Source organism: Protopterus annectens, chromosome 9.part0 (genome assembly GCF_019279795.1).
Source record: "Protopterus annectens isolate FY-2018-M chromosome 9.part0, PAN1.0, whole genome shotgun sequence".
Lineage (NCBI taxonomy): Eukaryota > Metazoa > Chordata > Ceratodontiformes > Protopteridae > Protopterus > Protopterus annectens.
The window spans coordinates 1,912,731,105-1,912,745,686 of record NC_056743.1 but is presented as its reverse complement, the minus strand read 5'-3'; the positions used below and the strand labels follow the sequence as shown (position 1 = coordinate 1,912,745,686).

At 42.5% G+C, this 14,582-nt stretch overlaps 1 protein-coding gene across 1 annotated transcript in view; it reads right to left on the bottom strand.

Moving 5' to 3' along the window:
• GPR108 (G protein-coupled receptor 108) overlaps nucleotides 1-14,582 on the bottom strand; it is a 1,998,409-nt gene that overhangs the window by 1,166,953 nt on the left and 816,874 nt on the right. The window contains exon 10 of the mRNA XM_044082382.1: nucleotides 4,092-4,209. Coding sequence (XP_043938317.1) covers nucleotides 4,092-4,209 — 118 coding nt within the window. The remainder of the gene's footprint in view (nucleotides 1-4,091; nucleotides 4,210-14,582) is intronic.

Genomic DNA, 14,582 nt, shown 5'->3' with positions numbered 1-14,582 from the left:
TTTGCAAGAAACATTATATGACGGCTACACGTTCCATGGATCTGAACCTTATTTGTGACTCTTAGAACTTACTGGACAGACACATTCATATTCCAAAGACTACCTTGTCTACGGAATAAACTTCCAATCTTCATAAAACAAATCCCATCCATTACTCTCTTAAAAAAAATGGATAAATGGATGGAGAACCGTAAATTCACTCTTGGGGTACTGCCCATATCCCTTATGGAAAAAAGCAGTCTATAAAATGACGCAGGCCTCCAACACTCATAGACCCACTACCTTGATACTGACCCAGCCCATATCTGTGGAATTAAAACAGAATATTGTTATTTGCTGGGTACTGTTGGCTAGACTTGTAAAGGCTCTTGTGCCATTAGCCTAGTAATCACATACGAACCTAAGAAAGATGGTTCAAAGAGCTGAGTGCCTCGATCAGGGCAAGCATCTCCTTGATATTTATGTGCTGGCATCTGCCCTTGGTGCCCCACACCCCCAGCACTTGTATCCCTCCTGAAACTGCTCTCCAAGGAAAGTGTAACATCTGTGGTAAATGACTGCTTTGCAGCAGGAAGGGAGAAGGGGAGACCTGGATTTAAGGATATTTGTTGTCTCCACCAAGTGATTGCTCTTCTAACAAACTCCGGTACTGGTATTTGAAAAGATAAAGGAGGTGATGGTGGGATCAGAGAGATTTCAGATACTATATCCTTCTAATGTGAAGTCTTATTAGGAGCATTATTAATACCACTATATCCTTCTAATGTGAAGTCTTATTAGGAGCATTATTAATACCACTATATCCTTCTAATGTGAAGTCTTATTAGGAGCATTATTAATACCACTATATCCTTCTAATGTTTAGTCTTATTAGGAGTATTATTAATACCACTATATCCTTCTAATGTGAAGTCTTATTAGGAGCATTACTAATACCATTATATCCTTCTAATGTGAAGTCTTATTAGGAGCATTATTAATACCACTATATCCTTCTAATGTGAAGTCTTATTAGGAGCATTATTAATACCACTATATCCTTCTAATGTGAAGTCTTATTAGGAGCATTATTAATACCACTATATCCTTCTAATGTGAAGTTTTATTAGGAGCATTATTAATACCACTATATCCTTCTAATGTGAAGTCTTATTATGAGCATTATTAATACCACTATATCCTTCAAATGTGAAGTCTTATTAGGAGCATTATTAATACCACTATATCCTTCAAATGTGAAGTCTTATTAGGAACATTATTAATACCACTATATCCTTCAAATGTGAAGTCTTATTAGGAGCATTATTAATACCACTATAGCCTTAAAATGTGAAGTCTTATTAGGAGCATTATTAATACCACTATATCCTTCTAATGTGAAGTCTTATTAGGAACATTATTAATACCACTATATCCTTCTAATGTGAAGTCTTATTAGGAGCATTATTAATACCACTATATCCTTCTAATGTGAAGTCTTATTAGGAGCATTATTAATACCACTATATCCTTCTAATGTGAAGTCTTATTAGGAGCATTATTAATACCACTATATCCTTCTAATGTGAAGTCTTATTAGGAGCATTATTAATACCACTATATCCTTCAAATGTGAAGTCTTTTTAGGAGCATTATTAATACCGCTTTATCCTTCAAATGTGAAGTCTTATTAGGAGCATTAGTAATACCGCTATATCCTTCTAAAGTGAAGTCTTATTAGGAGCATTATTAATACTGCTATATCCTTCTAAAGTGAAGTCTTATTAGGAACATTACTAATACCGCTATATCCTTCTAATGTGAAGTCTTATTAGGAGCATTATTAATACCGCTATATCCTTCTAATGTGAAGTCTTATTAGGAGCATTATTAATACCACTATATCCTTCTAAAGTGAAGTCTTATTAGGAACATTACTAATACCACTATATCCTTCTAATGTGAAGTCTTATTAGGAGCATTATTAATACCACTATATCCTTCTAATGAGAAGTCTTATTAGGAGCATTATTAATACCACTATATCCTTCTAATGTGAAGTCTTATTAGGAGCATTATTAATACCACTATATCCTTCAAATGTGAAGTCTTATTGGGAGCATTATTAATACCACTATATCCTTCTAATGTGAAGTCTTATTAGGAGCATTATTAATACCACTATATCCTTCTAATGTGAAGTCTTATTAGGAGCATTATTAATACCACTATATCCTTCTAATGTGAAGTCTTATTAGGAGCATTATTAGACTCACAGATGCCATGAGACCCAAAATCCTGAGGTATTCTGTTGCAGTGACCACTGGAGGAAGGTCTCATCATCTGAGAGATCATATACTCTGGTGATCTTGGGGTAGCCAAAGATTGCTTCTAAAAGAATACATCCCTAATCTAGCCACCATTTAGGAAGAAAAAAAAAAGAAGTTATGTACTTACCATAACGTTCCATGTATGTTGTCCATCTCCACCTTTATTCTCACTTGTGGGTCGGATCTGATCCATCTCGGCCTTTTTCAAAAGCTTGAGGCCTTCAGCAAAGTTTGTGGGCATTCTACCTTTCCCACAATGCAGTTCCCCAAACCCCTCAGATCTCGTTTGCCACTTAGCGAAAGACGTGATTGTGCGGAGTTACAAGCCGTTAGCTGGGGCATTTTCTTTATTTATTTCTATGTTTTTAGGTGCACAAGGGGTAGACAGTGGTGGTGGTGGGTGAGGCACCATATTTAAATCCATCAAGTCAGGGTCAAAAAACTAGCCAGATCTTTACTAAGCACTAGCTGCAGGGTGAACCCAGTAACAAAATGGGCAATTCCCACTTTTCTAACTCTAATTAGCAATATGAAGTCTATTTCTGTAGGGAGACTATTCTGAACACTGCAATGAATAAAATGACAGTACTTTCAGCAGCAGTTCCAAGCACAATATATATGCACAAAAGTCCCCTGATTTTGTTAAAATGGTCCAAATGAATTGATACAGCCTAAAACACTGTTAGAAACGGAATAAATACTAAACTGATGAAAAATTCCTGTCAGAGATGATGACAAAATGCCATCAAAAGCAATCTGAAGGCTATTTCTACAGGTGTTACTATTCTAAACAGTGAACTGAATAAAATAACAGTTTCAGTAATACAGCTCCAAGCATAAAATAGATACACAAAAAATCCCCTAAATTTGTAGGCTCATTTCAGTCAAAATGAATAGATATGGCTCAAAACAGTATTAGACAAAAATAAATTATAAACTGATGAAAAATTCCTGTCAGAAATGTGTAACATACAAAATGGTGCAAAAATTGCAATTTAAAATGCTGTAATCCTGCTCAGATACCTGAAATAACCATAACCCTAAAGAAAAAAACTGCAATATCAACAAGTTTTTCTGTCAAAACATCCAAACTAAACTTTTAATCAACAGGCCTTACTGTGCTAGTCAATGTGAAAAGAAGCTTACACAATTTCTATAAAACAAAAAAAAAAAAAAAAAAAGAAGTCAAAGCAGCAGAATACACTATTCAAGCAGCAATGGAAAAAGCAGAGGGAAGAAATAACTCCATAGTAAGTAGCAGCCTTCCAAGAGATCTTTCTCTTACTGCGACAGAAGAAAGCTGAAGGTTTTGTGTGTTCACATCACAGGTTTTATGTGGTCTGGTAAGGCAGTCACTGCACTGACACCAGGTGATTGGTCAATCACATCGACAGACAGGCAGGGGAGGAGCTGTGAGCTTTAGTTGACAGCCAGAGATAGGGTAGCAGGGCACTACAGTCAATAAGGCATAGTGTTTATTGAACATCCTATAATGGGATCCAAAAACATAAAACCTTAAGAAATATCTCAAGTCTGGAAAAACAGGAATGTGATAAGCATCTTTTACATCTAAGGTTACCACACAAACTGGTCCACATTCCATAACTAATACCAATAGCCTACAAAACATGACTCAAATAACATACCTAACAGAACATGATAAACTAATACTGCTGACCATCTAACACATACTAGGAGCAATGTGTTTACTGGTTGAAAACATTTTCTGGAAATTAACATGTAAAATACAGTATGGCAGAACTGCTCAAAAAGACAAATTACCTGCAGGGGAATGACTATCATAAAAATCTTCTTTTCTTTGTCAGACAGAATGTATTTGATGAAGGCCAATCCGGTGCCTATCAAGGCCAACGTGATGAAGAACAGAGCACCTTTCAGCCTGGAAAACATAATACATGTCTCAAAAGTCAAGCCAGGAGTATGCTACACCTGTAGCTATGTCCTTTTACTGGTCTAGTATTGTGCATGAAATAAACAAAGGAAAATCTTAGTGCTGCTGTTATACACTCACATGGTCACCTTACTCTCATGTATAATGTAACTGAAGCACATTACCAACAGATAAAAGTACAGTTGTGTAAAATCTTGTGATGATGTGAGGTACTGCCAGCTATGCCAGAAGAAGTGGGGCAAGAAGTGGAGCAAGAAAAAATAACTGCTATTCAGTAAATTACTGGAGTTAGACATTTAGTAAACATGTGTGAAGCAGTAGTTAGACATTTAGTAAACGCCTGAAGAAGCAGTTAGACATTTAGTAAACGTGTGAAGCAGCAGTCAGACATTTAGTAAACGTGTGAAGCAGCAGTCAGACATTTAGTAAACATGTGTGAAGCAGCAGTTAGACATTTAGTAAACGCCTGAAGAAGCAGTTAGACATTTAGTAAACGTGTGAAGCAGCAGTCAGACATTTAGTAAACGTGTGAAGCAACAGTTAGACATTTAGTAAACATGTGTGAAGCAGCAGTTAGACATTTAGTAAACGTGTGAAGCAGCAGATAATCCAAAGGACAATGCAGAGAACTGATAATGTGACACAAAGAATTTACAGATTTTATAGGTCTCACGTTACCATAAAGCTACCTGGGAATAAAAGGTAGCGGACTCTGAAGGGTCAATATACTGAATAGAACTGCCCCATAGAAAATAAGAAGGAAAGACTGGTCTCCAAAAAGGCTCTTTCTTTGGTACCACAAACATTCGGGAATAGAATCCTCTGTCCCTTAAATAAATGGCACTGCTTCTATGACTCCTAGGGTGAGCAAATCTGAAGAATCTTAGGAAAAATATTCTGTTTGGTTGCAAGGGTGGAGAGGAGTTTTTTTTGTATTCAGTGCTAACTGTATCCCTCCTGAATCACCCTTAACCCCAATGAGTCTGTAGCAAACTGATGCCAGGGGGATTACGGAGAGTCAGCTGCTAGGACAGGTTTTGAGAGAGGGGGCAGGGAGACATTTTAGCATAGTCACCCCAAAGTTGTAGACTGCCACTTATTGGAAAGGTTCCTGCTTATTATTGTTCCTCTCCTGCCATCTCTGTTTGTTTTCCTGTTTGGTCTGAGAAAGCAGGGAAAGTACAGCTGTGTAACTAAAACTTACCATAACAGTAGATCTTAGAATGATCATTGCTGTAGACTTGGCTATGTAGGTTATATCCTTCCCCTAAGAATGTCGCAGCCAGAAAGCTTCCAAAGCTTTAGGGCACCTTCCACATCCCCAAACTGTCAGGCAGCTTGAACAGAGGTGACAAAGCAAAACGTTTGGGCACAAAGCCCTTTAGATGTTTCCTGTCAATACAGAAAGGGACATGGAGCCCTGAAAGTACAATGCTTTGAAAAGCAAAAAAAAAAAAAAAATGAATGTCCGCACCCTGGCATAGAAAACGCACCAAATAAGAAGGGAGACGAAGGGAGGGTGCTGGTTATTTGAACAGCTACTGTTACTTACAGAAAGTTTACTTATGCAATTAGACTATGTTCATCATATTGATCACTGCTGCAGTAGCCTTAGCCATATGGGTAGATTACGACAGCTAACTATAATTGGAAGGTGGAAGGAGAACAGTACAGGAGCACCTGGAGAAAGCTCCTAGCAAAGCATGACCTAGACCTAGAGTAGGAATCAAGTTTACAGTGCTTTGAAAAGGTATGAACAAAAGTCCAAGTAGCTTTTACAGGTTCACAGGACAGGTTTATAGGATGATACTAGGCTACTGACCCAGATGTCCTTATAAGCATAGCCAAGAATTTCACCTTTTCCAAACAGCCATAGATGACACCAAGTCCTGTAAGAGTGGGCCTTGACCCTGCATGGAACAGTTTTGATGATGCTGAGTATTACAAAAGCTTTTGATACAGGCTGTCTCTTCTTACCTTCACAAGAAACGAACAATTGATCCAAAGCAAAGATCTGAAAAAAGAAGTTATGTCTTACTATAACGTTCCATCTGTATTGTTGATCCTCATTCAGTCATTACGTATGGGGGTATCGGTTCTGAGCTTGGAACCAAGCCGGCCATTTTCCAAGCTCACGTCAGCTTCAAACTCTGGAGCTAAACTCTTACCCACAATTCCCCCTCTCCCTGTTACCTCAGATTGAGTTTGCAAGTTAAAGAAGGTAGAGGCTACCTCTGGTGAAATAACCCAAGAGAACTGGATGGTGAGATCCACTAGAAACCACAGGAGGGAGGGTCGTAATGACTGAACGAGGATCAACAATACAGATGGAAAGTTATGGTACAACAAGACTTCTTTATCTGATGTTGTTAATCCTCGTTCATTCCTTACTCATGGGACAGAGTCCCCAGCTACCTCTATTCCTGGGAGGCTATCATGGAAGGACATTCCTGAGAACCATAGAACCGAAAGATGCTCTTCCTCTGGAGGCCAAATCCAATTTGTAATGATTGATGATGGTATGAGGCGTAGCCCAAGTTGCAGCTGCGCAGATGTCATGTAAAGAAGCTCTGGCATGGAAGGCAGCAGAGGTTGCCACCGACCTTGTTGAATGAGCTTTCATGGTAGTAGGCAATGAGATATTATGTTGTGTATAAATGAAGGTCACACAGTCCTTCAACCGTCTAGCTAATGTGACCTTAGCAACAGCCAATCCTAATCCAGAAAAGCCCAAAAATAACTGGTCAGATTTACGAAAGGGTTTAGTCCTGTTTAGGTAAAAACAGATTTGCCTGTGTATATCTAGGGTATGTAGGCAATACTCTCCTCTGTTTGAATGGTTGGGAAAGAAAACTGGCAATTCAATGGCTTGATTAATGGACATTTCAGAGATCACTTTAGGCAGAAATGACAGATTCGTTCTCAGAGACACTCTATCTCTATGAAAAATCAAGTAAGGACTCTTGATACATAAAGCCTGAAGCTCAGAAATACGTTTGGCAGAAGTAATGGTGGCGACCAAAAAAAGGTTTTCCATGACAAATACTTGAGGTCGCAAGAAGAGGCTGGTTCAAAAGGTGCCACTGTCAGAGCTTGTAGAACTAATGATAAATCCCATGGTTGAATAGGTTTTCTAAAAGGTGGCTTCAGATGATTCACATCTTTTATAAAGGTCTTGCACAATTTATGGGACATAAGAGAGGAATCTTGGACACCCTCATGAAAATTAGAAATTGCAGCCAAATGAACTCTAATGGTAGAGGCCGATAGACCCAATTGAAACAGGTCGGCCAGCTAGTCTAGTATTATCGACACTGGTGCTGAAAAAGGGTCTACTTGTTTATCTTTCAGCCAACTGGTAAATCTTTTCCACTTGCTCAGATAAGTAATTCTAGTTGAGGACTTATGAGAAGCAATGAGAATATCACGTACTGGTAAAGAAAGATCATTCTGCCTGGCAATCAAGGGAATTGGAGTAGCCAAGCCGTTAGCTTCAAGCTGTTCAGGCTGGGATGAATCAGGTTCTGTGGATGTGAGATGAACTCCGGAATTGGATGGAGGATCCATGGTCGATCTACTAGGTGAGGCCAAAGGAATGGGAACCAAATCTGTCGTGGCCAATATGCTGCTATGAGGATTACCTTGCTTTTCATCCACCGGGCTTTCTTCAGAAACTTGGGAATGAGAGGAAAGGGCGGAAATGCGTAGAGAAGACCCGAGGGCCAATCGTGGACTAGAGCATCCCTGGGTGACTGTCCCAGAGGGGGAATCAGGGTGAAGTAATTGCTGCATTTGTAGTTGGCCAAGGATGCAAAGAGGTCGCAGCAAGGGTGGCCCCAGCGCTGGAAGATCTCCGCTATCAAGGGATTCAGGGTCCACTCATGAGGTTGCAGAATGCACCTGTTGAGTCTGTCTGCTATCACGTTGGAACTCCCGGGAATGTGCGTTGTTAGAAGAAAACGGTTGGTAGCCATCGCCCATCACCATATCCTCATGGCCTCTCAACAAAGGGGGTAAGATTTGGTTCCACCTTGCTTGTTGATGTACCAGACCACCGCCATGTTGTCTGATTGAACTGCAATAGTCCCAGACAGCAGCCGGGGATGGAATGCTTGCAATGCCAGAAGCACCGCCCTCAGCTCTACAACATTTATATGCAGATGGGCCCCCGGTTGGGACCAAGTGCCTTGGACTGTCTGTACCTGACATAGCCCCCCCACCCCATCAGGGAGGTGTCCCTGGTCACTGTGGCCTTGGGTTGCTGGGGGGATAAAGGGCGAGACCATTGACAGAGATTGTGTGTCATCCACCAATTTAAATCCTGTTTGCACCTGTGGGTTACTCGAATCATGGCTGAAAGAGGATGCTGAAAAGGATGCCATTGGATGAGCAGTAGCCATTGTAGAAACCTCATGTGAAACCTGGCCAGGTGAACAATGGTGATGGAGGCTGCCATGGAACCCAACAGCTGTAGAATCGAGTGAGCCGTGGAATTTTCCTTTGAAAGGATTGGAATTAGTTGTTGCTTTATCCTTAAAATTCTGTGCTCTGGAATAGCAGTTCTGCAGTTTTTTGTGTCCAAGATAACCCCTATGAATTCTGTCGACTGAGATGGGGTGAGATTGGATTTCTGCCAGTTTATGGTTATGCCTAGCCTTTGAGCAGTGAGGAGAGAGTATGCCAGGACTTTTTCCAGTAGATATAAAAGTAAATATCCTCTCTCTAAGCACAAAACTGTCAGTGGAAAGTGAAAAGCAACAAAAGTAAGAGCCTGACAGTACCACAACTGGGAAATGTATTACAAAAATAAATAAAAAAATCAAAACAAAGTTACAAAGAATAAATCCTTACAAAACAGTGGTAAGCGCTTTCAGGGATCTACCCCTTCATCAGACATCTTTTTCCAGTAGATGTCTGCTGGGGGCGGAAATGAGCCAGTCGTCTAGGTACAGAAACACCTGGAATCCTTGAAGTCACAAGTGAGCTGCGACAACTGCCATGCACTTTGTGAACACTTTGGGGGCTGTAGAGAGTCCGATGGGCAGTACTCTGAACCAGTAGCGACTGGCTCCCGCACAGAAGTGCAGAAATCTTCTTGATGGCTTGTCCACCTTTATGTGGTAGTATGCATCTTGAAGATCTATCAAGCACATCCAATCGTCTTTTTCCAAAAGCAGGAGGATAGACTGTATAGTGACCATCAGGAATTTTTGTACTCTCACAAACTTGTTCAATACACTGAGATCCAAAATTGGTCTCCAGTCCCCGGTTTTCTTTGGCACCAAAAAGAGTCTTGAGTAGAATCCAGATCCTATCAGGTCTGGAGCGACTATTTGGATGACTTTCTTTCTTAGCAGCTTTTCTAGCTCTAGTACTGCTTCTTCTCTTTGACTGGGTGGAACATCAGGAAGGTTTTTGGAAGGGACGGGACAAAGATCGAAGGGGATAGCACAACCTCTGGTTATGATCCTTTGTACCCAAGAATCGGTGGTGATTGTTAGCCAGATATTAGGGTACAAGGAGAAACGTCCCCCAACCACCTCCAGAGGAAAGAGGCTGGGCTGCTCTTCAGGAGCGCTGGAAAGACTGACCAGGGAAATAGTCCCTGGAACCCTGGTTACGCGGACCCCTCTGCCCCAAAAGGAGAGTCTTCCCTGTGAGTTTCCCCCTCTGCCTCTAGGGGAGAACTCAGCCTGTGTGTCATGGAAAGGACCCTGGGATTTCTTGAACCATATCTTCCCACTTTTTTGGTTCTGGGAGAAAGCACGTTGAGGGGAAGAATAACGGACACCTACGGCAGAAAGGGTCTTACCGTCTTGTTCACATCTGGCCAGTGTGCTTTTAACTTTGGGCCCAAACAACGAGGAGGGCTCAATGGGGGCATTAAGAAAGGAAGACTTAAAAGGTTCTGTGAAGTTACACATGCACATCCAGGCATGTCGTCTCAAGACTGCAGCTGAACCCACCACTCTAGCTGCTCCTTCTGATGTGTGAGATATCAATCGCATAGAGGAGTTAGATATAGACTTAGTGGTGGCCAGCTGAAAGGCCACTTTGTCACGGACCTCATCAGACACTGCACCAGCCAAGGTTTCAGAGAGCTTAGAAACCAGATCCCTTTGAAGCCTGGTAAAATGTGCCATATAATTCAGGGACCAGATAGCAAAGGTTGCTGAAGCAAAAGTGCGCTTCCCTATTCTGTCCAGGGCCCGGGGCTCTCTGTTAGGTGGATGGACAGTCTGGCTTTCTTTTTCTGCCAGATCCTTTTTTGTTGCAGCCGCCACCACCAAGGCATCTAGAGGAAGACCTTTGGATCAATGGGGATCTGAAGCAGGAGGGGACAAGATCTTATCTGGCCTCCGGGGAATAGCTTCAACAGTATCAGGGGCCTTCCAAGCACACTGCACGATGAACTTGACAAGTTCATCGGCAGGTGAAGTAACCCAGGAGGTAGGGGGTTGGGCGTGAAAAGCCTGCAGGAACACAGATTCTTCTGGGGTCGGATTAGAGGGCTGCCAGTCACCTCTCTGTTTCAGGACTTCAAGGATTTCACCAAAGGATACCTCAGAGGGTGACTGAGGGAATCCTTCCCCTCATCAAAATCTGTGTCTTCGGTGAGAGACTCCCCTGTGGAGTCCACGTGCTTCCTCTTACACAAACTTTTCCAGTGGACCTCCTCAGTGGGAGAATCTGGGGAAGACAATGGAAAAGGGGATTCCTGAGGGAATATATCCTGAGGCCCTTGCACTCGGTGTCCGCTAGGTGCGACTTGTGAAACCAGTGTACCAGAGGAGGACGGAGGTATAGACAGTCCGGTATCGCCAGCAGCAGCGAAAGCCTTCTCCATCAGTTGGCAGGCTGGTCCACCTGGAAAGGAGTGTAAGTCAAGGACAGGGGGCACTCCACCCCAGGTGGCTCAACCTGCCAACCCGGAGTCCCTGGATGGCTGTGGAATGGCAAGCTATGCATATCACAGCTGACATTCTGGGTCATAGCAAAACTTTCCTGCCATGAAGGCAACTGCGGTTCCTTAGTGAGATCCATAAAGGGAACCGCAGAAGGGGAAGACTGTACTATATCCATGGACTTGAAAGGCAATGAAGGAGGAGAATAAGAAGGTGTCTTTGGAGATGGATGATGACCTCCCAAGGAAGGAAAGTTCATGGGGGGTGGAATACCTCTGGCCAAGAATGCCTGGTCCACAAGACGCAACACACCATGTTCTGAAAGACTTCTAGTGGACCTCACAGAGACTGAGGGAGAAACAGGCCTGTCCACAAAATAGGCAGACTCAGTGCCCATCTCATCTGATCGCACCGAGGACAACAGTGCCGAGAAGGACTGAACTACTGTAGTCTGCACCGAAGAAGTCATCGGTGCCGATGTCATTGTCTACACCGACACAGGGATCGGCCCCAAAGTGATTGTCGGTGCCGAAACTGAAACCGACAAAACTGGAGTCAGTAATAAAGGCCTCGGTTCCGAGGAAGATCTCGGAGCCGACGCGGTCAAGGTCTGCGCCGACTGAACGGTCAGTGCCAATACAGTGGTAAAGGTCTGAACCAAGGAGCCCCTCGGTGCCGATATGTAGAAGGCTGCAGGAGAGGATGAAGCCGAAATCACTAATGGAGACAAAGGCTTTGTTGCCAAAGGTCTGGGCACCGAAAGCACTGGGGCTGACTGAGAGCTCCGGAGCCGAAATTTTAGCCTTTTTAGATTTTGGTTGTCGAGAGTCCCCAGCCGGGGATGAAGGCAAGGATTTAGCCTTAGTAGAAACATGTATTTTCTTATGGGCTCTAGGAGGGGTTGAGACCTCCGACCCAGAAATAGCCTCTGAAAAGGGAGATTTTAGAAGTCCCTTCAGTATCAGCTTGTTTTTCCTTTCTAACAAAGTTCTATTAGAAAAGTTCTCACAAATAGTACAAGGTGGTTCAACAGATAAATGGGAAGCTCCCAAACAATAAACACAAACAGTGTGCATCAGAAGTAGGCAGTGTGTGTCCACAATCAGAACACCGCTTAAACCCCGGACTACCCTTTTTATCTGCCATATTAACAAATAGAAAAGTACCAACAATGGTACAAGAGAGTACCCGAAGGTATGAAAGGGAAAGGGATTACCAACGATGGTAAGGAGAAATTACCTCGTGGTAAAAAGGGCAAGTAAAGGACAAAAAAAACCTGAGGAAATTATGAACGCTAGATGCGATAGGGCAAGAGACAATAAAATATCAACTTTTCTGACAGAAAAGTAATTTGTAAAGCAATTAAACAACAACTGACTGTACTTCGCTCAAGAGAAGTAGCTTGACACGACCAGATGGCAATGCGGCAAACAAAATCTGAGGTAACAGGGAGAAGGGAATTGTGGGTAAGAGTTTAGCTCAAGAGTTTGAAGCTGACGCGAGCTTGGAAAATGGTCAGCTTGGTTCAGAGCTCGGAACCTATACCTATACGTAAGGCATGAACAAGGATTAACAATATCGGATGATTTAGTTCTGTCAAGATGGTACCAGAGTTCTCTGTGGACATCCAAGTTATGGAGTATTTTTTCTCCCTCATTTTCAGAAAAGAAAACTGGGAGATGGACAGTTTAGCTTAAAGTAAACTCAGATACCACAGACATGAAAAAGATTAGTTCTCAAAGAAACCCTGTCCCTATGGAAAATGAGATAGAGTTAACTAACCATAAGACCTTGCAACTCGGATACTTTTTTTTTTTTGCAGAGGTCAGTGAAATCATTAAAACAGTTTCACATGTTAAGAACCTCAAGTACGCCAGATTAGCTGGTTTAAATGGAGCAAGTATTAGCTTTTCTAACACAAAATCAAGTTCCCAAGCAGGGACCACTGGTTTACTTGGAGGCCTTTTATGCAAAACCGCATTCAAGAACATTTTTACATGAGACTGCAATGAAAGACGAGGATTCAAAGGCAGACATGACAAAATGGCCAATAAGTGAACCCTGACAGAGGGATAAGAAAGGCCATAGAGCAGTAACTCACAAAAGTATTATAGGACCAGAAAACAACTAGCCCTGAATGGGTGCTGGTAATGCTGTTGGCACCAACTAGAAGGCCTGCTCAGTTTACTAATACACGACTTTCTAGTAGAAGGCTTTCTTGCTTCCATTAGTACCTGCTGTTGGCACCAACAAGAAGGCCTGCTCAGTTTACTAACACACGACTTTCTAGTAGAAGGCTTTCCTGCTTCCGTTAGTACCTGCTGTTGGCACCAACTAGAAGGCCTGCTCAGTTTACTAATACACGACTTTCTAGTAGAAGGCTTTCTTGCTTCCATTAGTACCTGCTGTTGGCACCAACTAGAAGGCCTGCTCAGTTTACTAACACACGACTTTCTAGTAGAAGGCTTTCCTGCTTCCGTTAGTACCTGCTGTTGGCACCAACTAGAAGGCCTGCTCAGTTTACTAACACACGACTTTCTAGTAGAAGGCTTTCTTGCTTCCATTAGTACCTGCTGTTGGCACCAACTAGAAGGCCTGCTCAGTTTACTAACACGACTTTCTAGTAGAAGGCTTTCCTGCTTCCGTTAGTACCTGCTGTTGGCACCAACTAGAAGGCCTGCTCAGTTTACTAACACACGACTTTCTAGTAGAAGGCTTTCTTGCTTCCATTAGTACCTGCTGTTGGCACCAACTAGAAGGCCTGCTCAGTTTACTAACACACGACTTTCTAGTAGAAGGCTTTCCTGCTTCCGTTAGTACCTGCTGTTGGCACCAACTAGAAGGCCTGTTCAGTTTACTAACACACGACTTTCTAGTAGAAGGCTTTCCTGCTTCCGTTAGTACCTGCTGTTGGCACCAACTAGAAGGCCTGTTCAGTTTACTAATACACGACTTTCTAGTAGAAGGCTTTCCTGCTTCCGTTAGTACCTGCTGTTGGCACCAACTAGAAGGCCTGTTCAGTTTACTAACACACGACTTTCTAGTAGAAGGCTTTCCTGCTTCCGTTAGTACCTGCTGTTGGCACCAACTAGAAGGCCTGTTCAGTTTACTAACACACGACTTTCTAGTAGAAGGCTTTCCTGCTTCCGTTAGTACCTGCTGTTGGCACCAACTAGAAGGCCTGCTCAGTTTACTAACACACGACTTTCTAGTAGAAGGCTTTCTTGCTTCCGTTAGTACCTGCTGCACACCATCGTTGAACTGGTGTCTAAAAGGAATTGGGACCCTACCATTCAGGCAGTCAGCTGAAGTTGATTTCAGGGTGTATCAAACACCCGTGTTCTTGTGTGAGTACATCTAGTCTATGAGGAAGCTCGTAGTAACTGCCCGTGGCCATTTTCAAAAGAAGGCAGAACCATGGTTGCCTAGGCAAGAAAAAAGTCACCACAATGATCT